The 26,816-nt window shown below is 39.3% G+C and overlaps 1 protein-coding gene and 1 long non-coding RNA gene across 4 annotated transcripts in view; one reads left to right on the top strand and one right to left on the bottom strand.

Annotated features, from left to right (window-relative positions):
* The window catches only part of CUL5 (cullin 5), a 95,411-nt gene that overhangs the window by 58,485 nt on the left and 10,110 nt on the right, over window positions 1-26,816 (top strand). Inside the window, 7 exon segments of the mRNA XM_035717060.2 lie at window positions 8,634-8,727; window positions 10,091-10,221; window positions 10,469-10,576; window positions 13,997-14,061; window positions 19,014-19,146; window positions 19,954-20,085; window positions 26,067-26,190. Coding sequence (XP_035572953.1) covers window positions 8,634-8,727; window positions 10,091-10,221; window positions 10,469-10,576; window positions 13,997-14,061; window positions 19,014-19,146; window positions 19,954-20,085; window positions 26,067-26,190 — 787 coding nt within the window.
* LOC112671404 (uncharacterized) lies at window positions 646-14,848 on the bottom strand. 3 transcript variants are annotated; one of them, XR_003143603.3, is made up of 5 exons: window positions 14,697-14,848; window positions 10,501-10,562; window positions 6,592-6,801; window positions 3,861-3,970; window positions 646-2,244 (listed from the first exon to the last, which is right to left on the bottom strand). It is a non-coding gene; the product is annotated as an uncharacterized LOC112671404 (long non-coding RNA). The 3 variants fall into 3 exon arrangements; XR_007410695.1 differs by lacking the exon at window positions 646-2,244 and adding an exon at window positions 3,463-3,487; XR_004816270.1 differs by lacking the exon at window positions 646-2,244 and having other exon boundaries at window positions 3,626-3,970.

Raw genomic sequence — 26,816 nt, 5'->3', positions numbered from 1 at the left:
GGAGAAGCAGGCTCCCTGCAGGGAGCCCGACATGGGACTCCATCCCGGGTCTCCAGGATCACGCCCTCAGCCGAAGGGGCGCTAAACCGCTGAGCCACCTGGACTGCTCCCCAGCGCTGTTTATTGAAGAGACTGTCCTCCCCCATTGTGTATTCTTGGCTCCTTTGTTCTGAACTAATTGATTGATCATATATGTGTGGTTTTATTTCTGGGTTCTCTGTTCTGCTCTATTGATCTCTGTGTTGGCTTTTGTGCCAGTTACCACACTGTTTTGATTACACTAGAGCTTTGTGATACAGTTTGAAATCAGGAAGGTGATGCCTCCAGCTTTGTTCTTCTTGCTTAGGGTTGCTCTGACTGTTGCTGGGTCTTTTGTGGTCCTCTACACGTTGTGGGATTGTTTTTGTTCTTTATCTGTGGAAAATGCCATTGGACTTTTGATGGAGATTGCATTGAGTGTGTATGTTTTTGTTAGTATGGACATTTTAATGCTATTACCCTTCTGTTCCATGACCAGCGGACATCTTTCTGTTTATTCGTGTGTTCTGTTTGTTTCATCCGTGTGTTAGGGTTTTCAGTATACAGTTCTTTCACCTCCTTGGTTAAATTTATTCCTAGGCATTTATTCTTTTTGATGCAGTTGTAAATGGGATTATTTTCTTTGTGATAGTTTGTTATTAGTGCAAAGAAATTAACAGATTTTTGTATATTGATTTTATATCTTGCAGCTTCACCAAATTTGTTTATTCTGACAGTTTTTTGGTGGCATCTTATCTGTAAATAGTGGAGTTTCACTTTTTTCATTCAATCTGTCTCAGCTCTTGTTTGTCTCTCAAATCTTTATGCTGTACAAGCAGTTGATTATATTTTTAATAGCACCCAGGGAAGTATGTGCCAAGTCCTTTCAGTGTCCCAGTGTAAGTGGTTCTTTACAGATTAGACTCATGCTATAGAGAGTGAATTGGTGCTGGTGTTGCTCACTTTTGTTTTATGGAATATGGTCAGGGAAAGTCTTTTTCAGGGAGTGATATTGGAGCTAAGACCTAAATGATAGGGATATAGTCTTGCAAAAATCCTGAGAAAGCTCTCCAGATGGAGGGAAGAGCGAGTGTACAAGCTGTGAATCAGGAATGAGCATAGCATGTTTTAGGAATAGAAAAAGGTTAGTGTGGCCACAGTGTGGTGGGTGAGGGGACGCGAGTGCTCCAAATAGAGGGGAGAGGGAGCAAGAGCTCAGTGCAATGGGCAGCTGTTCAAGGGTTTTAAGCAAAGAGCTGATATGACCTAATTTTCATATTATGAAAGAGCATTTGTGTTGTAGTTGGGTATTTGAAGTATGAACTATAAGTGAGAGGTGTTGATGGCAGTGGAGGGATTGAGGATGTCTTTTGGAGGGAGAACTAGTACATAGGTGCTGTCATTGTTTCTCTTTTATAAGTAAGGAAACTGAGGGTCAGACAGTGCAGGAGGTTAACCTCAGACAGCCAGGACATCGTGAAGCTGGGCATCTAATTAAGTCCAATTCTGGGTCCTGAGTTCCTAAGTATAATGTGAATAAGCACGTAGGAGCTGTGTAAGGAAGAATCAAAAAGTCTGATACATAAATTTGAATATGTGTATGGCACTCACACATGTGTAGTCCACACTCTTGGTTGTAAGGAGCAAGAACACATCTCAGACAAAAAAGGTAAATGTATTAGGTCATCTAAAATCCACTGTGGGAAGTGCAAGGATCACATTAACATGAAGGCTATCTGGATTTAGTGTTAGTGTTTCTGTTGTTGTTGTTGAAGTGGGGGCTATGGTTGCTGCCAGACTGTCCTTCAGTTTGTGACCTGAGAGAAGATAGGAGTCTCGCTCCGAGGTTTTAATGAGCCCAGCTTGAGCTGAGGGCCCAGGCTTGGATCAGATGCTTTATGCATCTTTGTGCACATGTACGGGCACGCTTCAGTGTCTGTGTATGTGTCTGAAGCATGTATAATATAGTAGAATTTGATTTATCTAGAGGGTAGCCCTTAAAGCAGCCTTACATTCTTGTAATTCAGTGGAGAACCTGAAAAGTCAGCCAGTGCAAGAGTCCTGAGTGGCTGAGTGTTCTGCTGGAAGCTGGGAGCCCAGGGTGCTGGGTTTTGGTGATAGGACCACTATAGAGCCCCACTCAGATCCAGTTACGCACACAGTTCTAATAAGCTTGATTATCGGTGGATGATCCTGTAGCACATGAGCAGCAGAGTGTTTTTAAAACTAGGAGAAAGAAAAAAAAATAATAATAAAAAAAAAAATAAAAAATAAAAAAAATAAATAAATAAAACTAGGAGAAAGGCTCCAGAGCTGTCTGCTGGAGAGACATGATTGACAGAAGAAAGTGAAACAATAATAAAGAAGTGAGAAAAAGATTTAAACTGAAGTAACTTTAAAACCTTATCCGGCAGTCCAGGTGGCTCAGCGGTTTAGCGCTGCCGTCAGCCCAGGGTGTGATCCTGGAGACCCAGGATCGAGTCCCACATCAGGCTCCCTGTGTGGAGCCTGCTTCTCCCTCTGCCTGTATCTCTGCATCTTTCTCTCTGTGTGTGTCTCTCATGAATAAATAAAATCTTTTAAAAAAATAAATAAAAAATAAAACTTTTTCTATGACTATTTGTGTTTTAGGTGATTGTCCTACTTACCTTGGCATTCCCTGGGGGCATTCAGTTAATATTTATTATGCACTTAAAATATGTTAGGCCTTGTGTGAGTTGTGGGTAATAATACTGATTTGGTTCCTGGCTTCAGAGTGACACTAAAATAAAATAGGTTGTTTATACAGCAGAGTAAGGGACTAGAGAATGGATTGGTGGTAGCAAGTCTTCATCACTTCACAAAGACCAAGGCATTGACAGGGAAGGAGTGTATTCTTTTATTAGGGGCATATGTGTTGGAATCAGGTGAGGATTTGAATTCCTTTGTTGTCATTTTACAAGCAGTGCGCTTTTTGGCAAGTTATTCAGCCTTTGTAATCTATTTTCTTAACTGTAAAATGGTGTAATACCCAACATGTGTTATCAGAGTTTAGTAAAACACTGTGCCTGTCATGGTAGTTTTTACTGTTAGAGCTCAGGTTTGGGGAACGTGACTGATTCTAAGACAGTTAGGAACTATCTTAGTGTTCACATGAAACATTGATTAAAAAAGCTAAGTTAGTACCCTGGTCACAAATCACAGATTATAAACATTAGAGACAGTATTTGTTAACTGTTAGTATTTTAGTATATTAAGGGTGATTTCGAAAAAGTCAAGGTGAGTAAGTCTGAGTCTTCATTGCTCTATATGGTTGCTATGTAAGTAGTTGAGAAATGAAGGAAGTACCACTAGGTATAATGGTAAATAAAATAAAGAAATATTAACCAAGCTAGAAAGGCCAAGGGAAATTGATTTTGAGAATAACCTACCGTGCATAGATTAAGTTAATTCTTGAGAACGTTACAGGTATCCGTATATGGCTGAAGACCTTATAATAATAAAGTAAAATCTTAAAGTGGAGAAACCTAGGATAGTTTTTAGTTCATTTCCTATTTAGAGTTGAGCTAAAGCAAATTATTACTTGTACAGATTTAAATAACAAAAAATTAGAACCATTCTTGTTGCTTTGTAATAAGTTTCAGTGAAGTGGAATTTAATTGTACAAATTGAATACCAGTAAAAGAAGACTCTACTACATCACTTAGCCTCCCTGTCCCGCCTTTCATCTTCACAGACCTATACATCCATTCATTCCCCAGATACTGAGTGCCCGCTGTGTTTTATGGCAGGCATCATCTTTGAAGAGTTTTGCTATAGAGGAAGGTAAAACATCAAGCACATTGATAGTTAAAGTGTTTCACCTTGCAGACCTCTGGGGAGAGATTTCTCTGGATTTAGAAGTTGTGCTCATCTCAGGCAAAAATACAGGAGTTGATGGCATGTGGCAAAAAAGTTTTTTTCTTCACGGAAGCTAGCAAAAGGAGACAGAAAGGGAATACAAGGTGAGAGAGATCGTTTATCACTACCCTTTCCATTCGAGATGTATTTTACAAATAAAAGTATATATTTAGGGTTGATTCTGTACATAGTATTTTGGTAAATGATGGGAGAGAAATATGAAAGAGAAGTAACGTGGTCTCTGCCCTCACGGAACTGACCTTCTTGTAAGATAAGACTCATTTGCAACAAGGAGAAACCACCTCGCAGTTTCCCTTTCTGCCCACATAGAATAGTTCTCTAAAGGATTTTTCATCTCCTGGGGATTTATATCATAATTAATCTCCTTATTTAAAAGAAAAGCCTTGTTAGGAAAGTTTTCAAATATTTATAAAAGTAGAGAAAACTGTACAATGAACCCCAGCCCCCGGTTTTAGCCATGATCCTCATCTTGTTCTGTTTGCTTGTTGCCTGTTTTCTTTCCTTTCCTCTTCCCTTTCCTTCCTTCCTTCTTTCCTTCCTTCCTCCTTATTTCCATCTTTGAAAAGAAATTTATGACATCATGCATATTTTGCCCTATAAAACACAGAAGTTTATTATAACATGATTTCCAATGTCTATGTATTTTATTATATATATTTAGTAAATGTACCTAATGTATTCTCTAATAATGGGCATTTTCATTATTGTTATTATGTAGTTTATTTCTTATGAATAGTATTTCCTAGGACATCCTTCTATGCCTTTATCTCTTTAATATTTTTGTGTACACATGTGACATTCTCTTGGAATGGAATTTACTAGAAATGAAATTGCTGAAGCCAGGGGTATGCACCTTTTACAAATGGCTACATAATAATACCAAACCGATCTTCAGAAAGGTAGTAATTCTTAACTTTCATCAATAATGTGCCTGTTTATCTTTGCTAATCTGGGTTTTGTCAGTCTATTAATTGTGACAAACTCCTAGTTTAGATTTTTAAAAAATTTTATGGGGGATCCCTGGGTGGCGCAGCGGTTTGGCGCCTGCCTTTGGCCCAGGGCGCAATCCTGGAGACCCGGGATCGAATCCCACGTCGGGCTCCCGGTGCATGGAGCCTGCTTCTCCCTCTGCGTATGTCTCTGCCTCTCTCTCTCTCTCTCTGTGTGACTATCATAAATAAATAAATAAATAAATAAATAAATAAATAAATAAATAAATAAAAATTTTATGTGCATTTAAAAATTACTGAGGCTAAGCATCTTTATTATTACAGACCATTTATATTTCTTCTTTTTTGAGTTCAGTCTAATCTTTCATAAACATCACTTTCATTATTTTACTTCTTTATTCAGAAACCATAGTAACATTATTTCTTATATCTAATGTTCAACACTCTCCATAATTTGGCCCTAACCTATTTTTCTAACTTAATACTGTCCAGCAAGAGTCATTCTACTCCAGTAAATATTTCCTCATTCTTAATATTCTATTCATTTTTTTTCTTGGATTCATGTTTAAGAATTTTTTAACTTGTTTTCTTAGTGTTTTACTTTCTATTTTTCCTCTACCTGTTTAAATCCTTTAGAATCCTTATAGTCCATCTTGTGATAAAGTCACTGCAAATTCATTAGCTTCCTCTTACTTGAATTCCCACTGTACCTCTTGTTTCTACCACTAGATTTAGTAGCAAATTATAGCTGTGCCTGGGGCCATGAATACACAGCTATGGACAAACATAGTCTCTGCCCTCGTGAAGTTGGTAGTATATAATATGGATGCATTTCCACATCTTTGCAGGTTGAATTTCTTTTAATGTTCCTCTGTTATATGGGAATTATACGCAAGTTTTAGATATATACTTACATGTCCCTAGCTGGACTGTAAGATTATTGAAGGTATAAACCATGTTTTATACTTCTCTTTTCATTACAGCACTTAAGCCTGTTCTCAGCATGTAGCCATCACTAAGTATATACTTGCTCTGTTACTTAGTAACAGAAACTGTAGACTGTGGAGTCACAAACCTGGCCTCACTTGACAAGACCTGGTGACCTGTGTAACACTTAGCCTCTCTGAGCTTGTTTCCTTATGTGTTAAGTATCTGCTTTATAAGGTGGCTGTGTGATTAAATAGGATAATGTATGCAAAGCACTAGCACAATGCTTGGTACAGAGTAAGTGCTCATTAAAAGATACCTGTGATAGTAATTAGAATTAGTTCTCTCAAACTAGAAACTGCCTCAACAGACTCCCTAGCTCCTGTCATCTAAGCACATAGTAGATTCTGCTCACTTTGTTCAGTTATCTTGTCCTCCTTTTCATCCTCACTGTAACCCACAGTAAGAAAGACATTTTGTTTTGTGGCTTAGTATACACGGCGCTTATTTGTACATATCTAAAACGTTCTATGAAATCTTATTCAGTGTTATCATGTATGATGCACTCTGCTTTTTTCTGTTCTGTGTTGTTAAAGCCAGTTATAGCCGTTGACACAATTCAGAACAGTTGGAAACACGCTGGATTGTTGGAATTTGTAAAAGTTGGACTACTACACTTTACGTTCAAGTGTGACTTTTCAGTGAAGTAGAAACTGGGGATGAAGTGACAGGCATGGGGCTCATTCCGACTGCATGTTCTCTCTCTTCCCCCTTAGTTCTATGTACTTAGATTGACCTGTTCTCAGTCTGGCCTCGCTGCCGCGGGCGGGAGTGCTCGGCCATCATGTTCCAGAGCTGGTACAGGAGGAGATGACTCAGGAGTTGGGACAGACCTTCCCACCTTGGCAAGGCAGAACTTCCTCAACGACTTTTTGTGTGTATTGTTTCTTTTAGAAAATTGACATCCATGGGTTGTAAGTTGTTAGCATCATTCTCAAAAAGGCACCTGAAAAAAACTTCTATTACAGAAATTTTTAAACATTGAAAACGTAGGCAGAATAATATAATGAATCCCCGTTACCCAAATTTAGCTTCAGTTGTTATCAGCATCATGTCAATTCCAAGGAGAATTTTTAACAAAGAACTTTTTAAGATAAATACCAGCCTTAGTGTGCCATGCTTTAGTGCTCACGACCTATTCATTTTATTTGATGCCTGCAAGAAGAATATGTAATTATATGACCGGAGGGACAGTGGGGGGGTGGGATGGATGGGGTTGACTATATTGAGGATCGCCTAGAACACCAGACCCTGGCCATGTTACTTGGAATATTTCAACAGCCGTGTTGACCAGTCTACTGTTGGGGGAAATAGAAGTTCATTGCATTGACCTTCTGTTTAAAACCTTTGATTCTTTCTTCCCTACCCTACCTATAGAATAAAATCCCAAACCATAGATTGTCCTTTATGATCTGGCTCCAGCCTCCCTTTCTAGTTTCTCTTCCAGTCTCTGTTTATTCCCTGCTATATTCAGCTTCTTATTCCTACAATACTCAGTCCATTTTGGACTTGTGATTATTTTTCAAGATTCAATTTAGATTTCATCTTGTAGATGAGACCTTTTTTACTACCTCAGAATGAAGTACGTAGTTCCTGTTTTTTTGTTGCATGTAAGTGTGTGTGTGTGTTCTGCCACTTAACTGAGTTGTATTTTATTTATTTATTTTTATAAATTTATTTTTTATTGGTGTTCAATTTGCCAACATATAGAATAACACCCAGTGCTCATCCCATCAAGTGCCTCCCTCTCTGCCCGTCACGCAGTCACCCCCACCCCCTGCCCACCTCCCTTTCCACCACCCCTAGTTCGTTTCCCAGAGTTAGGAGTCTCTCATGTTCTGTCTCCCTCCCTGATATTTCCCAATCATTTTCTCTCCTTTCCCCTTTATTCTCTTTCACTATTTTTTATATTCCCCAAATGAATGAGACCATATAATGTTTGTCCTTCTCTGATTGACTTATTTCACTCAGCATAATACCCTCCAGTTCCATCCACGTTGAAGCAAATGGTGGGTATTTGTCATTTCTAATGGCTGAGTAATATTCTATTGTATACATAGACCACATCTTCTTTATCCATTCATCTTTCGATGGACACCGAGGCTCCTTCCACAGTTTGGCTTTTGTGGACATTGCTGCTATAAACATCGGGGTGCAGGTGTCCTGGCGTTTCACTGCATCTGTATCTTTGGGGTAACTCCCCAGCAGTGCAATTGCTGGGTCGTAGGGCAGATCTATTTTTAAACTGAGTTGTATATTAGTGTATGTTTCCTTTCTTCCTTATCCTTAATTAGATAGTGCTCCTCCTCCAAAGCGGGGATTATATTTTAGTTTTCTTTTTCTCCTAACCACTTCTTTCGGTGCCTGCACGTAGTAGGCATCCAGGGATGGTTTGTTGAATGACTGTATTTATAATTTTAGAATTTAATTTTAACACATGTCCTCTCCAGATAGAAATTCATCCAAGTTTATTTTTCTCATTTTGTTTTGCATATTTTTCAGTTTTTTTTTTTTCCTCCTCTCCTTGGGGACTTCTGTTAAAATTTCTAAAGAGAACATAAGTTCTGTAGCCTTTTTCTTGGGGTAAATATACCTTAGTAAATTAGTATACAGTATTCATCTTCAATGTTCCTGTACTAAAAGTAAGTAAAATCTACTTTCATTATACTTAATTTCTTGCTATTGTTGAACAGTATGGTTTTATGGAGCTAAAAAGCAAAGTGGGGTGGAATAGGTTTGTGCTTACAGTAGCTTTGACCAATTTTTTATATATTTCAGCTCATGGAATGCTGTGTAAATGCCCTGGTGACATCCTTTAAAGAGACTATCTTAGCAGAGTGCCAAGGCATGATCAAGCGAAATGAAACTGAAAGTAGGTAAAACATCTCATAAAGTTCTCGTAATCTTTTAAGAAGTATCTTTGAAGCAGATAACTTTTAATAAGTTGCTGTTAGATCATCCTTTTATACATAGGTATATTTGTTACAGCAAACTGTGCTTAAAGAAAATGATAAAATATTTGACACAGCAGTACTGTAAAGACAGTTACAAACTTAGATTTTAAACATTCCCCCCTTAGGTATCAGTACTTGTGTGTAGAGGATGGGAGTGGATTTCAGTTTGTTCTCAGATGTAAGGCTCTGCTTTTAAAGACGAATTTAAATGATAAACATCTGGGAGAGGATAGAATGAGGTAGTTGACTTTTTGTGGAACTTTGTGGTGAATATTTGTAGAAAGTAATACACATGTTAATGATCTTTGTGCCTCTCCCCTAAAATATGTTACAATTTAAGATTTCTGCAAATGTACTTTCTTGTTACTGACATGTTTTCTTAATCAAGATATATTTTGGGAGGTTGCAAATATATTACAACCAAAAGGAATATGGTAGAAATAACCTATATTCTTACTACATGGAGATAATAACTTTTAACACTTTGATTGTATTCCTCTCCGGATTTCATTGTGTATATTTGCAAGGTCATATTTAATCTCTAGTTTCATTTAAAGTATGTATTTCAGTTCACTTAGGTTCATACAGTTGTGGTTTGGTAGTGAAAAAGCTCATGGGCATAAACGAAATATTTGAATTTTTGTTTGCCAAGCTAAATAGTTATTACTGATCCATGTTGGACTCCCTTCAAAAGGACTTATTTAGTGGTAACGGTTCTGTGCAATAAGATTTTTGTGAAGATCAGTTAAATGGCAAAACATGAGAAGGTGCTTTTATACCCCGAAAAATTCCTTCTGAATAGTTTTATGTTATCTCAAATACACTTTTATAATCATTACTTTGAATAGTCTAATATGATTTTTTTTTGCCACTTGATGATGTGGTGCTATGTATTTAATATTGTATCTACTTTATGGAATATATTACCCTTCTGCATAAACTTTTGTCCTTCTTTGAATAAAAAATATTCCATGGAGTTGAAGGTCAAATGACTTGCTTTTTAAGAGGAGTTAGATTTTGTGATGTGTGATTACTTTTAATTAGAGTTTCTTTTAAAAATAATTTTGGCTAGACAGAGAAGGTAATCAGTAGGTTATAGTACTTGGTATAACAACTCTTTAAACTAATTGTACCCACAGAATATTGTTAAGGTTCTCAGTTTCCAACTAATATTTCTCCAGACTTTTACCATCCTAGGCATTCTAGACCCAAGATACAAATCAAAGAGAAAATTTAGTTTGATGGATGAGATGATTACATGAATGCATTCTGTCGTTTCAGAATTACATTTAATGTTTTCATTGATGGACAAAGTTCCCAATGGGATAGAGCCAATGTTGAAAGACTTGGAGGAACATATCATTAGTGCTGGCCTGGCAGATATGGTAGCAGCTGCTGAAACTATTACTACTGTAAGTTTCCTCAATAGCAGTAATGGATGTATGTCAGGGTTTTTAAAATATGGGACTGGATATTTAAAATAGCAATTGATGACAAAACAATAATGTTGGAACACTGTTGAATATCAAGAAAAAATTTTTCAGAGAATTTCCCAAATTTTAGAGCTATAGTGCTTACTTAAAATTACGTTTATATGTTGTCATTTTTGGTATTTTCTTTTTTAAAAACTCAATTGAGTATAAAATATTTTATTTTTAGGACTCTGAGAAATATGTTGAGCAGTTACTTACATTATTTAATAGATTTAGTAAACTCGTCAAGGAAGCTTTTCAAGATGATCCGCGATTTCTTACTGCAAGAGATAAGGTATATATTCTTATATATTAACACTATTGTCATAATTTACTTTTAAAGAGAAGCTTGCAACATGCTACTAAATTACAAACTAAAAACCTAACAACTCAGATTTTTTTTATCAGTGGAGGACAGTCATTTTTATTATATTTGGTTGGTTATATGTTTTTTATAAGAATTAGTTATGCTTATGAACTAGAATCTAGCTAGAAAATTGCTCTTGGGATGCCTGGGTAGCTCAGTGGTTGAGTGTTTGCCTTTGGCTGAGGGCCTGATCCGGGGTTGGAGGATCAAGTCCCACATTGGGCTCCCTGCATGAGCCTGTTTCTCCCTCTGCCTGTGTCTCTGCCTCTCTCTCTGTGTGTCTCTCATGAATAAAGAAATAAAATCTTAAAAAAAAAAAAAGAAGAAGAAGAAAATTGTTCTCTTCCTCATTTTTGGGGGAATGTTTAAAATTTTTTTTTAATTGAGTATCTATTCATCTATCCTTTAAGACCCACCTCAAAGTACACTTCTGGAACTTTCTTGATACCCTGCCTTCCCCTACATCCTGTCCCTAAGTAGTGTTTAGATTCTTCTGTCCTCTTTTCATAGGACTCCGGGGTATTATGTCACATTTATCCTGCTTCTCTTATCCTTTTTCCTGTCCTTATTCGTATGATAATAATAAAACATAGTATTATCCTTAGGGTTTTATCTTTTTAAGGTTTTGTTTGTTTGTTTGTTTTTGTTTTTGTTTTTGTTTTTAATTTATTTATTTATTTATTTTAATTTTTTTTTTTTTAATTTTTATTTATTTATGATAGTCACACACACAGAGAGAGAGAGAGAGGCAGAGACACAGGCAGAGGGAGAAGCAGGCTCCATGCACCGGGAGCCTGATGTGGGATTCGATCCCGGGTCTCCAGGATCGCGCCCTGGGCCAAAGGCAGGCGCCAAACCGCTGCGCCACCCAGGGATCCCTTTGTTTTTAATTTAAAGCGAGAAAGTGTACATAGGGGATGGGAAGCAGGAAAGAGAGACTCTCAAGCAGATTCCCTGCTGAGTGCAGAGCCCAACGCAGAACTCAATTCCAGGACCATGAGATTACAACCTGAGCTGAAAAAGAGTCAGATGCTTAACTGAGCCACAGGGTTTTATCTTTTTTTTTTTTTTTTTAAGATTTATTTATTTATTTATGATAGAGCGAGAGAGAGAGAGGCAGAGACACAGGAGGAGGGACAAGCAGGCTCCATGCCGGGAGCCTAACGCGGGACTCGATCCTGGGACTCCAGGATCGTGCCCTGGGCCAAAGGCAGGTGCCAAACCATTGAGCCACCCAGGGATCCCCGGGTTTTATCTTTTTAAACATCATAAATATAACAAACCTATCTCTAAAAATTACCATCCATTTTTTCACCTTCATCTACCTTTCTTATTTCCCAAGTTTGATTTTTTTTTTTCCTTTCTGTAGCTCTATAAAGACAATCAACTTTCTCCAGTAGGGTTTTTTTTTTTCTCACTCTGTTTGTAGGTAGAGAGAGAGTAGGAAAGAAGTTAAGGGAGGATGGAGGCAGTGAGTTTGAAATATTAAATGGAGTGGCCAGCAAAGCCTTCATGGAGGGGACATTTGAATCAGCATTGAAAGTGATTAGGAAATAAAATCATGTGGTTATCTGGGAGAAGAGGGGACAGCAGATTCAAAAGCTGTAAGGCAGGAATATACCCATCCTATTCCAGGAACAGGAGAGAAAAAGGTCACTGTGGCCTGAGTGGATTGAGAGGTAATAGGAGGCCAGGTCATGTGAGACACTGAGCTGTGGAAGGAGTTTGGTTTTCACCCTGAGTAGGATTGAAAGTCATTGGAAGGTTTTGAACAGAATGGATAGGATTTGCATTTTTACAGGATCCTTTGGTTGCTGAAAAAAAAAAAAAAGACTAAAGGGGGTCAAGAGAAGAAGTAAGAAAATTGGCTAAGAACCTATTTAAATAATTCATTTATAGGTAATGATGGAGGCTTGGCCCAGAATGATAGTGGGTAGGGGTCTTTAAAATTGGTTGAATGCTGATTATGACAACAAACTATACACAATTTACTAATTAATCAGATGTAGAATGTGCTAAAAAGAGACAGTTGGGGATGACAGTTTTTTGTTTTGCTAAGAAGCTTGCTGAGATGCAGAAGACCAAAGGAGAAGCAGGTTTTCGGAGGGATGGCTGTAAGGAGATTAGGAACTCAGTTTGGGACTGTTAACTTCGAAATGTTTATTAAACATCCATGTGGCAATGTCAAGTTGGGCATGTAAGGGAAAGAATAGACCCGAAATAATAAATTTGGGAGCTTTAGCGTATGGGTGGCATTTAAAGCACTGACACTGGCCATGACCACCAGTGTGTTGAGTAAAGATAGAAAAGAGAGGGGATCCCTGGATGGCGCAGCGGTTTGGCGCCTGCCTTTGGCCCAGGGCGCGATCCTGGAGACCCGGGATCGAGTCCCACGTCGGGCTCCTGGTGCATGGAGCCTGCTTCTCCCTCTGCCTGTGTCTCTGCCTCTCTCTCTCTCTCTCTCTCTGTGACTATCATGAATAAATAAATAAAACCTTTAAAAAAAAAAAAAAAAGAAAAGAGAAAAGATCCAAGGACTGGCCTGGGGCACTGTCATTTTTGTTAGGAGAAAGATGAAGAACCAGCTTTCATGCAGAGAGAGGATAACGGGTGGAATGACCAGGAGAGTACATCATCGTAGATGACAAGTTCCAGAGGAGGGTGTGATGTGCTGGTTTAAAATGCTGTTTTGTCCGTTAAGGTGGGGATTAAGCTTTGTCTTCAGCAGCATGGAGGTTGTGTGTGACTTTGGCAAGAATGATTAAATTGAGCAGTGGTACGAAAGCCTGGTTGGGAGGGTTTTTCCAATAGGAGTGGTGGTAGAAAAAGTGGAGACCATGCATTAGGTAATTCTTCCAGGAGTTTAGCTGAGAGAAAGAAGTGACACAGGAGCTGGAGATGAGCAAAGGCAAGAGAAAATGTTAAGATTTAAATAATGATATGTTTGGAGACACCTGGGGGGCTAAGTCAGTGAAGCGTCTGCCTTCGGCTTAGGTCATGATCCCCAGAGTCTTGGAATCAAGTCCCATGTCGGGCAACCCACTCAGTGGGGAGTTTTTATTAACAATACTGAGCCACATTCTCAGCTCTAGGTCTCACAGGGGAGGAAGTGTAAGAGGCTGAAGGGAAAGGCAGTGTATGAAGGATGTTCTGGGAGAGTATGTGCACAGAGTAGTTGTCAGGCACTGTTGAGACCCTCCATGTGAAAATAATGATAGTCCTGATGTGAGAGGGAGCACGCTAAAGTCATGACTTAAAAACTTCTATCAGGACACAGACACCATTAAAATATTGAACTGTATTTTAAATATTAAAAATAATGTTCATTTCATTGTAAATTCTTTGCAGGCATATAAAGCAGTTGTTAATGATGCTACCATATTTAAACTTGAATTACCTTTGAAGCAGAAAGGGTAAGTTTTTAAAAATCATGTTTAAAATTCTTAACTTTTTCAGAGTGTATTATACATTATTGGGTATGCATAGTGCCCTATCTCCCTAAAACTATTAGATTTGATTTTTGTTGCTATTCTTTTTTTTTTTTTACTTTTATGATTTTTAATGCTGCCTTTGAATATTAAAAAGTCTCAAATTATAATTTCATATTCTCTCCATGGTGACCAAAAAATGTTGATCTTACTTTTTTACGTAGAAAAAGTTTTTTTTTTTTTTGAAAAAGTTCTTAATCTTTTTGAATCTCGAATAAATAAAATCTTTAAAAAAAAAAAAAAGATGTTTCAGGCACCAGTAACTTTCACTCCCTGAACACTTCAGTATGTAGTCATGAATGGAATTTGGTGTCAGTTTAGGTTTTCAGATAAAATTTACACACTGGTGTGTGTATAAATCCTAAGTGTACGGTTTTGTGAGATTTCACAGATGTGCCCCCCGCCCCAGACCTGTGAAGATGACAGTGAAAATCCCCCATGCACATCCCATGTGATCCTACCTCGCCTCCTTCCGGAGTAGCCACTGTTGTGATTATTTCAGCATAGATCAGTTTTGCCTGATCGAGGACTTGATCTAAAAGGAATCCTACAATACGTACTTTTGTGTGTAAAGCTTCTTTCATCCATTGTTTTTGTGAATCACAGTGGTCCTCTTTTCCCAGCTGTTGGTACTGCTTTACCCCCACACCAGTAAAGCAAGGGAGTGTTGGTTGATCCACATTCTTACCAACATTTAGAGTTGTCATTTTAATTGTAGTCATTCTAGAAGTATGTAGTGATGATCTCATTATGGTTGTAATTCCATTTCTTTCATGACTGTTGCTGCTGAGCACTTTTTCCTGTACTATTTGGCCTTCTTACATTTTCCTTTATAAAATATCAATTCTGCATTTTTGCCTGTTTTTTTTTTTCCATTGCATTATTCCTTTTTATTAGGGAGCTATAAAGGTTCTTTGGTAGTCTGTATATAGATTCTTTGAGAGGTACTTGCTTTTCTTTTATGGTTCTTGCTTTTTGGTTTTGTCTAGAAAACCTCGATTTCTATATGACACAAAGATAATCTTTTGTGTCTTCTAGAAGCTTTATAATTGTAGCTTTCACATTTAGTTCTAAGATCCATCTTTAATTAATGAATACTTATAAGTAGGGGGTTAAATTTAATGATTTTTTTTCTTTTCCATATGGATAGCAAGTGTTCTCATCACCATTTATTGGAAATATTTTCCATCCCCACTGCATTGCTTTGGTGCCTTTTGTCAAATATCAAATGACCTAAAAAATATGTGTGTATTTCTGGGCTCTCTATATTATTCCATTGATTTATTTGGGTATCTGTAGGCCATTACTACATAGTCCTAATTAATATAGTTCTGTAGTAAGTCGAGTAGTATAATTTGTTCTTTTTTCCATGAACACTTGATGTTCCAGTATTTTGCTAGAATATAGAAGTAGAATTGATTTTTGTGTATTAATTTTATATCCTGTTACCTTGTCAAAGCTATCAGTTCTAATAGTTGTTTGTAGATTTCTTAAGACTTGTCTATAAATAATCATGTAATCCATAAACAGACAGCTTTACTTCTTCCTTTCTGATCTTTATACCACTTGCTTCTTTTTCTTGCCTTGGTACACTGGTTAGGATTATTAAGTACAGTGTTGAATGAAAGTAGTTAGAGTGGGCATCCCTGCCCTTTTTGTCAAGTTTGGTGAGGGGGGGACCTTTAATATTTTATCACTAAGTACAAAGTTAGCAGAGGGCTTTTCATAGATATCCTTAATTAGATTGCTTTTTATCCCAGCTTGTTAAAAGTTTTGATAATGAATGGCCGTTGACTTGCATTATATGCTTTTTCTGAGTATATAGCCAAGAGAAACAAAAATGTACACCCACTCAAAAATTTGTACACAAATGTTTGTAGCAGCATTATTCTTAATAGCTCCCCCAAAAGGAAAAATCCCAAATGCCTATTGTCTAATGAATGGGTAAGCAAAATGTGGTATATTCATGCAATGCTATATTATCCAGCCATAAAACAACATGAAATTCTATTACATGCTTCAATATGAATGAAACCCTGGGAATATGCTAAGTAAAATCAACTATATACAAAAGGACACATTTTGTATCTTTCTACTTATATGAGATATCTAGGATAGGCAAATTCATTGATATAAAAAACAAAATAGACATCAGCTGGGGGTGAGGGGAGTAGGAGTTTATTGTTTAATGGGTGTAGGGTTTTTGTTTAGGATAGTGAAAAAGCTCTGCACACAGATATTTGGTAATATTTGCAAAACATTATGAATATACTTAATGCCACTGTAAACTTAAAAATAGTTAAAATGGTAAAATTTTACCACAATAAAAAAGGAATGAACTACCAGTATATGTTATGATATGATGAATCTTAAGAACATCATGCTAAGGAAAAGAAGTCGGTCACAAAAGACCACATATTGTATGATTCCCTTTATTGAGATGTTCAGAATAAGGAAATCCATAAAGGCAGAAGGTAGATTACTTGTAGCCAGGCACTGGCAGGGAGGGATAGCTGGAGAATGACATTTGACTGCTAATGCGTACAGGGTTTCTTTTGGGGATCATGAAAATGTTTCAAAACTTCATTATGATGGTTGCACAAGTCTGTAGGTATACTTTAAAAACATTGAATTGTGTTAATGGACATAAATCATATGTGAATTATATCTTAGTAATAATAAATAAGAAAATAAGAAATAGTAACAAATAATACATATTAATAGACAAATAGGTGGAAATTGTTAACTGGGGAAAGCCAGAATATCTGTAGCAAGATGTAATTGGAATCACAGAGAACAGAAAAGGGGGACACAGCAGTATTTGAAGAGGGATTGACCAGAAATTTTCAAAATTATTGCAAGATGGCAACTCTTAGATTCAGGCATCTCTTTGAATCTCAAGCAGGATAAACGCAGATGAAACCATTCCCAAGTATGTCACAATGAAACAGCTAAAAACTGCAAACAAACAAGGCTTTAAAACAGCCACCAAAAAGGAAATGACACTACCTTCAAAGAAACGTTGATGAACTAACTACTTTTCAGCAGAGTGAATTGGAGGAAGGAAGATAAATAGAGCACTACCCTTAACTTAGGGCAGTAGTTACTGCAGGAGCCGAGCTTTGTAACAGTGCCAATAGATTGGAAGAGATAGAGGGGTTCTTGAGAAGTAAGTTAGTGGTCTTCAGCTTGGATGCAGAAAACCTTCCTGAAGTCTGCCAGTGTGGATGCTGGTCCTCTGCCTCTAGTCTGCCTCCTCTATGCTGAAGCCGTTGGTGGAAGCTATCATTATGATCTGCCCTTTCCACTTCTTCCCACCATTAATCTTCCCTGCTTTACAAAGAAAAGCACACCTCTCTCTATTCTTACTGTGGTGTGTTGCCTCAAAACATGAAAAGCCTCCAAGCTGCATAAGAAAGGAATATTTTGAAACATTGGGATTGAGGTCAGAAAATGAATTTCTAATAATTAGGTACCAGATCCTTTTGGAGGTCACATGATTTCCCAGTTCTTGGCTTTCCACCCAATTGATAGTTACTTTGATGCATTACTAAAAATAACCCCTTTTTGTTAGATCTGTATGTATTTTTTAAGCAAATTACTCAGGAGGTTCTCAACGAGTTGAGTAACATCAGAAAAGCTTTTTTCCGGGCACCTGGGTTGCTCAGTGGTTGGAGCGTCTGCCTATGGCTCAGGTTGTGATCCCAGGATCCTGGGATCGAGTCCTGCATCATGCTCCCTGCAGGGCTTCTCCCTCTGCCTATGTCTCTGCCTCTCTCTCTGTGTTTCATGAATAAATAAAATCCTTAAAAAGAAAAAAAAAAAAGCTTTGCAGTCTGATCTACTTACTTACCTGAATAAGATTCTTCGGGGCTAGACATACAGTTATAAAGAGTAGAAGTAAAATTGGTTGTAATTTCTGGATTCATTAAGTAGGAGGGAAAAAAGTTTTGGTAAGTTGTGTACTTAAAATAATGTGAATAGCTCAATTCTGGGAAAATAACACTTAAATTTTATATACACAAATTCTAAAATGTTGGATTTAAATTTATTCACATTGTAGTTTAGAGAAGCAGGATAAAGAATATATGCAAGACTTTCAACCATAAAAGTACACTGGTTTTTAAATTTTGTTGGCAAAATAAAATAGAGATACGAGTTCTTCATTGTTTAAGAAAAGTTTGTGTACAGTTTTCTAAAATGAGTGATGGGGGATCCCTGGGTGGCTCAACAGTTTAGCGCCTGCTTTTGGCTCAGGGCGTGATCCTGGAGTCGAGTCCCAGGATCGAGTCTCACATCAGGCTCTCTGCATGAAGCCTGCTTCTCCCTCTGCCTGTGTCTCTGACTCTCTCTCTCTGTGTCTCTCATGAATAAATAAGTAAAATCTTTTAAAAAAATAAAAATTAAAAAATAAAATCGGTGACGGGTATCACATCACTGTGATGTAGGTTATGTGGGTTACATTCCAGAGAGCAAAGGAACAGTTTTTTCTTGACATACTAATGAAAAGTTTTAAATGTTAACTTATAAAATGCAAGGACTTACAGTTTTTTCAAAAGTATTTAGCAAGTAAGTACCTGAATAAAAATTGTAAAGATCATTGACAAGGCCACTAGAGTGGGCAGGGCATTGCCTGGCCACAGAATATCTGGCCCACAGAATATCTGTGGGCCTCACTCCCAGGGTCCTGCAGGTTCAGCATCAGGAACCTGAGAGAAAGTGTCTCCTTCAGCTGTGCACCCTCATCGTCTGTTCATCGTTCTTTTAGCGCTCATCACTGCATTTATACAAAAGAAATTTGTGAAAAATCTGCTTTAGAAAAAAATATGTGCAGATATCAGTCAGTTTTCATCAACTGCTTTGAATTTGTTTTTTAGGGTGGGGTTAAAAACTCAGCCTGAATCAAAATGCCCTGAGCTGCTTGCCAACTACTGTGACATGTTGCTAAGAAAAACCCCATTAAGCAAAAAACTAACATCTGAAGAGATTGAAGCAAAGCTTAAAGAAGTGGTATGTATTTTTTTTTCTTAAGTTTCACAAATTGTAATTACGTTACTGGGAATTTGTGTGGTGCTGAAGAGACTTTCTGTGAGCGCGGTTCATGTTGTGGAATGTTGTGGAATTTGATAGTGTAAGAGCTCTCCAGGCCAGTTATTTCTCTTCTTGGAAATTTTTATTTTGTAGCTTCTAGAAAAGGGAAATAGTGTTTAATTCTTTCCCTTGCTTGATTCTTTTAAAGGTATTCAATGCTGGCTCCCATTAAAGGACAAAGAAGGGGAAATGACAGTAGAGAGTCTGGAAGTTTGTCACTTCTTTCTTTGTGAGAGCTAGATGTAGATAACTTGGAATGAGTGAGTGTAGTTAGTACCTTGCATTTCTGTCTCCTGGGTGTTAGCGTAATATGCTATAAGACCAGGAATGCAAAGAGGAAAAAGATAAAGAAGTAAAGATAGAAAAGATAGACAAAAGGCTTAGAAGATTAGTGTCAGATCACAGTGAGAAGGCTATGGAGAAGAGAAATTTTGGGAATAACCCTTAATTTTCATGTAAAGTTTTATTACATTATTTATTAAATCCATAAAATTAATGTTTATAGGAACTAAAAGGTGATTTGATTACAGTCTCAAATGTGCTAACTTTTAAAGTAGTAAAGTAGGATATTGGGGCGAGTCATTTTTCAGAGTTGGGTGGTTCAGCAGGCTTCTAACTCTGTAGGCTTCGGTAAATTTTGGGATTTTAACATTGGGGTTATGGAAAGGTCTCAGAGAGATGGCCAAGAATATGCATGAATTGAAAGTAGCATTGTTTTCTGTGCAGCTGTTGGTACTTAAATACGTACAAAATAAGGATGTTTTTATGAGATACCACAAAGCTCATTTGACACGACGTCTTATATTAGACATCTCTGCTGATAGTGAAATCGAAGAGAATATGGTAGAGTGGCTAAGAGTAAGTACATTTTTTAATACTTGTTTTCCTTAATATAGCACATGATTCTTATGTGTTCTTCAATAATACATTTTGGTGATACTAGTGTCAAAGAAGTAGGGGACGTTTTATAAGAACATGGCATCAAGAATACGAAATAAAGTGATATTTAATAAAGTATATTTTCTTAATAAAGACTTTTAATGAAACACCCTTGCTATTGCTTTTCTTCTGATATATTTCCGCTTCCATTTGAACTGGCCTTATTAAATGGGCTGTGGATAGATAATTGCATTAAGGTGTTTTTAGTACCAAATGCTTAAGGGTGCTTGTAAATAAAGACCTTTATGTAGCTAAAAGAACCAGTACATAAAAGATGATGGCTTATTTATTAAATAATCAGTGCTAATTGATTATGACTAGATTCTCATATCTATTTTAAGTCTGCTCCTGTCAGTTCACTTTAATGGGATTTGAGTTATATTAAAATGTCTTTAAAAAAATAAAATGAATGTGTTTTATTTATATGATGTTAAGATACATAATATTATATTCATATATAAGATCATATATGTAGTTATATGTGCTCTATATGTCTTTCATTTATATATATTTCAAAATACACATAGATTGCTCTGATTTGTAGGATAGTATAGGATAGTAAAAATTACTCTGCAAACTGACAGTGTGCAACATGATCTTAATGCTAACAGTCAGTGGGAAAAATTGTTTTGTAACTGAGAAATTTCTAAAACATTAAGAACTCACACATGGGAAGAAAATTGTAAAATGAGTATTTAGGACACTGTAATTCAAAGGATAGAATCTTTTAGAACTAAAGTACTATTTCTTTGTAAAAACCTGAGGTAGTTAGAAAAATATTTGCAATTCATATGTCCAGTATTGTATCTAGAATACATAAAGAACTCTTTTTTTTTTTTTTTGGATCCCAGACGAGCTTTATTGCAAGCACCCTCGGGCGAGGTTCCATGACACGCGTTGAGGGGGGGAGGAGTGAGTCGGGGAAGTCACACTGGGAAGGAATTGGTGATGTTCTTTTATTGGGTCAGGGTAGGGCCCTGGCTTGTGCCCAAAAAAGGCGAGGCATGTGGTGGTTAGTGAGCATGGGGCGGGGGGAAGTGTGTCGGATCATCGCCAAGGCATGGGTCCGAGTTCATATCTGTAAGGTACGTAGTGCTCAGGGCACACGGGGCGAGGAGTAGATGATTGGCACTTCCCAAATGGAAGTGTCGGTCTCCCGATGGTGCCCAGAAGGCCCATTGTGAGGGTGGCAAGAAAGTCTGTCATCTTAGAGAGGGTTGGTGGAAGGTCCACCATTTCGGTGCCCCGACTTCCCAGCTGGCCCATCATTCTGGCCTCTTTTATATACTGGTGTCAGGGGGCGTTGACTTTGCTCTGGCTACTTCCTGCAGGCAGTGGGGTGCCGTCGTAGAGGCCATCGGAAGTGGGCAGGCGGCAATAGGGCTGTAGGAGGAGTTGGTTAACTGATATTCTGGTCATTTGTCCCAGGCGCTCTTGTACATAACGTGTAAGGCAGGGACCGATTAAGATTAACAGGAGGAGTATATAGAGGGGCCCTGCCAAGGGGAGAGGCTAGGTCACCCAGGCTTGAGGCTTTAAGCCCCAAATAGAGTCATCTTGACACCTTGCTCGGATCTGATCTCTGAGCTCCTTGACTTTGGAGGTGACTATGCCCTACTGGTTGACATAATAGCATCACTCCTTGTTCAGGTACAGGCATGGTCCCCCTTTTTCGGCGGTGAGGAGGTCCAGGGCCCGTCGGTTCTGCAGGGTGACGGCAGCTAAGCTGGTGACTTGAGTCTGTAGGGCGGTGAGGGAGTTGGCTATACATTCCATGTCTTCATTGAGTGCCTGGGAGAGCTCGTAATAGAAGTTAATGGAGGTTCCCAGTCTCGCCCCCCAGTTGCCCCCCCAGTTGTTAGTCCTGCCCCTATTAAGAAGGGGAGAAAAACAGCCGTTTTTCTCGAGGGGTAGGGGTAGGGAATACTTGAGACGAGAGTTGTTCAGAGGAATAGATGCCTGTGGTCAGAGATGGAAGGATCAGAGCGCAGTTTAAAGAGTCATTGGCGGTTAAGCAACAAGAATCCTGTGGGGCAGGAGAGAAAGATTCCCGAGGGGGCGCAGTAGGGGAGAGTGGAGATATTGCTGGTGGTATGACGGGTGGAGGAGATGGGGTTCAGGATCGGTATGGGAGCACCGATAGATCCAATGTGGACCGTTTTATTGGAGAAATTGGGTATAGGCCAGGATTAGGAATCGGGATCCCGATGATGTTAGTGAGGGAAGAAAAAGGAAAGCAGATCCAGCAATCTTGTCCTCCAGAAACATTTTTCCAGAGGTTGTAACTGGAATTTAGGAGGGTTAGGGTGAGCGGTTTGGTGGAGGGTGCTCCCCGTGAGGAGTCGAGATGGATCCCTTTATATTCGGGTTGTGCTTGTACAGGAGTTGCCGTACTCTCTGGAGGGAGTGGTTGCGGGAGGCCTGGTCCTGGACCCCTCCCCCATCAGAGAGTCCTATTTGGGCCAAATAGGTCCAGCAGACTTTTCCAGATTTGGGGTACTTAGTGCAGGGGGATCGAAAGGTTTGAGACAGCTCAGAGGTCCAAAAGGTCCTTCCCGGGGCATAGGGCGACGTGCAGAGGGTTGGCGTTTTTCCCTGGTAGCAAGATTTTGGCATAGAGGTATAAGCCGAGAAGTAGCGCGAGGTACCCGAGCCCCTCATGCAGTCACATGACTCCGCCTGCATGGGGGGGGGGGGGCTCAGGAGGAGTATTAGGAGGAGACTTAACCAAGCGGAGCTTGGTGGGGCCCACCATCTGGGAGGCCCATTTACTGTCGGCGGGGGCCTGTTTAAGGTTGTTGATGTGTACCCGTGGCTGGTGGCCCAGGAATTTAGCCACAATTGGGGTAGTGAGGATGACGGTGTGGGGTCCCGTCCACCGCGTTTGCAAGGGGCCGGGGCTGCTACTCCTGTGGAGAACCTGGTCACCTGGGAGCAGTTTCTGGGGAGGAATCTCATCGTCCTCAAGGTCGTTCGGGGCCGGGGTGAGTGAGTCAGCATGAGCTCTCAGGAGGGCCCGATGCCTGCGGATGGTAAGGGATGTGTAGTTGCCAGGAGATGTTGAGACTTTCAGCCACTTGCCGGGTTATGCTGGATATGAAGGCGGGCCCGTTGTCCGACTGGAGGGTTCGAGGCAGCCCCAAACGGGGAATGATGTGTTCGTAAGGACGGTGGCCACGACGTCTGCCGTCTCACGGGCGTGGGATAAGCTTCTATCCAACCACGACAGGTCCCTAAGGAAGCCTCGAGGTGGGCAGCGGGGGTTGAGGTCCGTAGGAGGAGGAGGGAGCCTCTGTGCCGGGCAAGGGCTCAACCTCCTCTCGGATTTCCGCACATGTTGAGTTTCCCTCGCCAGTGATGCTTAGGCCGCAGAGTTGCTGTAGGTCAGTAAAAATAACCAGCATCAGAATATTCCAGCTTCCACGGCTGCTACCTGTAGCTTTCAACCTGCGCGGCAAGCTCCGGCCGCCGCGGCCCTGCTCGCGTCCGACACCCGGGCCACCCCGAGCCCTCCGGAGCCGCCGGCCTGGGGAGCAGAGCACAAGGTCGGCGGGGGGCGGGGGGTCCTCCGGGCGGCCCCTCGTGGCGCCTATGCCTCACGCGGCCCCTGGACGGGCTGAGCCGCCCGCCCCCCCGGGCTGCCGAGGGCTGCTCTCACATAAAGAACTCTTACAACTCAACAGTAAAAAGACTCCTGAGTTTAAAATGGGTGAAATATTAAAATAGACATTTCTTTCCAGGAGATATTTACATGGCCAATGCATGTATCAAAGGTGTTGGACATCATTAGTCATTAGGGAAACGCAAATCAAAACCACAGTGAGAGGGACACCTGGGTGGCTTAGTGCTTGGGCGTCTGCCTTCAGCTCAAGGCGTGATCCTGGAGTATGAGGATCGAGTCCCACATCAAGCTCCCCATGGGGAGCCTGCTTCTCTCTCTGCCTATGTCTCTGTCCCTCTCTCTCTCTCTCTCTTTCTCTCTCTCTCTCTGTCTCTCATGAATAAATAAATAATATCTTTAAAAAAAAAACCACAGTGAGATAACTTACTTTATTCCTGCTTTCCTCCCATTCTCCTTTACTCTCACTGTGGTGGCTAAAAAGAAAAAGAAAACAAGTGTGGCAGGGAGAGGAGAAATTGATCATGTAGCCACCAGGGAAAACAATTTGGCAGTTCTTAGAAGTTAGACATAGAATCAACCCAGCAGGGGATCCCTGGGTGGCTCAGCGGTTTAGCACCTGCCTTTGGCCCAGGGTGCGATCCTGGAGTCCCGGGATCGAGTCCCACGTCAGGCTCCTGGCATGGAGCCTGCTTCTCCCTCCTCCTGTGTCTCTGCCTCTCTCTCTCTCTATGTCTATCCTAAATAATAAATAAATAAATATTAAAAAAAAAAAAAAGAATCAACCCAGCAATTCTCCTCCTAAGTAATTCTTCTCAAGAGAAATGAACCTTGTCTGTGAATGTTTACAGCAGCATTATTAATAAGAGCCACAAAGTGAAAACAACCCAAATTGTCAATCAGCTGGTGAAGGGATGAACAAAATATGGTTTAATCATATAATGGGATATTTAGTAGTCAAGAGAAAAGCAGTGCTGACACACGCTACAACATGAGTAAACTTTGAAAATATGTTAAGTGGAAGAATTTAGTGGAAGAATTTACAAAAGACCACGTAGTATATGATTCCACTAAAACAAAATGTTCACAATGGCCAGTCCACAGAGACTCTGTAAATACACCAAAACCTACTTAATTGTATACTTTGAAAGAGTGAGTGTTATGGTAGATGAGTTGTATCTCAGGAAGACTGTCCTGTACATGAAGAGTAGTTTGACAAGCCCTGGCCTTCTCGTCTTGTGACTTAGAATTCGGTGTCAGCATCTTCCCTGTGCCTTGGGAGAGTTGTGATACTCTCTGTCAGTTTGGGTCGTCGGCTTCCAGCCTGTTGTTTTTCGAGCTCTCAGTGTTGTGAAAGTTTTTGCTGGTGTTGCTTCTTCTAGGGCTTCTTGATTGTTTTTGTTTTGTTACTACTCATTTCTCACTTATGTTTGTTGTTTTTTAAAGACTTTTTATTTATTCATGAGAGACACAGAGAGGCAGAGGGAGAAGAAGGCTTCCTGCAAGGAGCCTGATGTGGGACTTGATCTCGGACTCTGGGATCACACTCTGAGTCGAAGGCAGATGCTCAACCGCTGAGCCATCCAGGCGTCCTGTTTTCTCACTTATATTGATAATTTACCTTCAGTAAACTTACCTTAGATAATTTGCCTTAAGTTCCTATTCCTGTATATTTAGAGTCTTCATTGTTGACAGTATCAACATTACAACCTCAATGTGCCGTTTATGTTCTATTAGATTATTTTCATTTCCAGCTTTATTTTTATTTCCTTCGTATGCTTTTATTATCGTCATTTGCCACTTAGGCCTCTTGATTATCCATTTTTATAAAATGTTAAGTGGATTTATCACTGGAAGGCAAGGATGCTACAAAACTGTATGTTTTGCTTTCTGTGGATAAACTGAATAAACAGATAACTAACAGATCTTGAAAAAAGTGTTATGACTGGTCACTGATGAGAAGTAGATTTTGTACTTTATACATTCCTCACATTTCATATTTGGTGATAACTGAGAGTTAACTTGTGTTGTTGAGGGATTGGTATTATTGAACTACGCTGCAGTGACTGATTGATGTCTACTGGAATCATGCAGAGAAAGCTGGGGTGACCTTGTTTAGTTTTTAAGAATCAAATTTAATAGTATAGAATATAAATATTCTAATAAATAAAAGGGGAATGATTTTATATTAAGGCATCTGAGACTTAGTTTTCCATTAAAAGCTAATAGTATATCAGATTATATTATTGTTCATTACCTCTTTTGTCTTTGCTTTTCATAGGAAGTTGGTATGCCAGCAGATTATGTAAACAAGCTTGCTAGAATGTTTCAGGACATAAAAGTATCTGAAGATTTGAACCAAGCTTTTAAGGAAATGCACAAAAATAATAAATTGGCTTTACCAGGTATTGTTTTATAATTATGTGTGTGTGTATATAACCTTTTTAAAGAAAATATCTTTATTTTCCAATATATTAAAAATGAGCCATAGCAGTAACAGATACAAAGATGTTACAGAGTCCACATTCCTTGAAGACATCCAGCAAAACAGAATTTAACAGAATTTAGATTTGCTAATCCTTCTTATGTGTATATTTTTTATTATTATTTTATTTTTTGAGATTTATTTATTTATTTGAGAGAGAGAACATGAGCAAGAAGGGCAGAGGGAGAGGGAGAGAGACCCTCAAACAGACTCTGCACTGCGCACAGATCCCAACATGGGGCGCAATTTTATGACCCTGAGATCATGACCTGACCTGAAACCAAGAGTTGGATGCTCAGTTGCCTGTGCTTTACATGTTTCAGATCCAGCCACATGAAGAGACTAAATTGCTTCTTTTTTAAGATTTTATCTTTATTTATTTATGTATTGTATTTATTCTTAATTTTTAAGAATATTTGGCAGGTAGACCGAGAGGGAGGAGCAGACTAGACACCTCCCCACCCCCACCCCCCACTGAGCAGAGAGCCTGACATGGGGCTGGATCTGGATCCCAGGGCCCCAGGATCATGACCTGAGCTGAAGGCA

The sequence above is a fragment of the Canis lupus genome, chromosome 5, assembly GCF_003254725.2.
Source record: "Canis lupus dingo isolate Sandy chromosome 5, ASM325472v2, whole genome shotgun sequence".
Lineage (NCBI taxonomy): Eukaryota > Metazoa > Chordata > Mammalia > Carnivora > Canidae > Canis > Canis lupus.
Note: the sequence above shows the minus strand (reverse complement) of the source record. Positions and strands in the feature narration are given on the sequence as shown.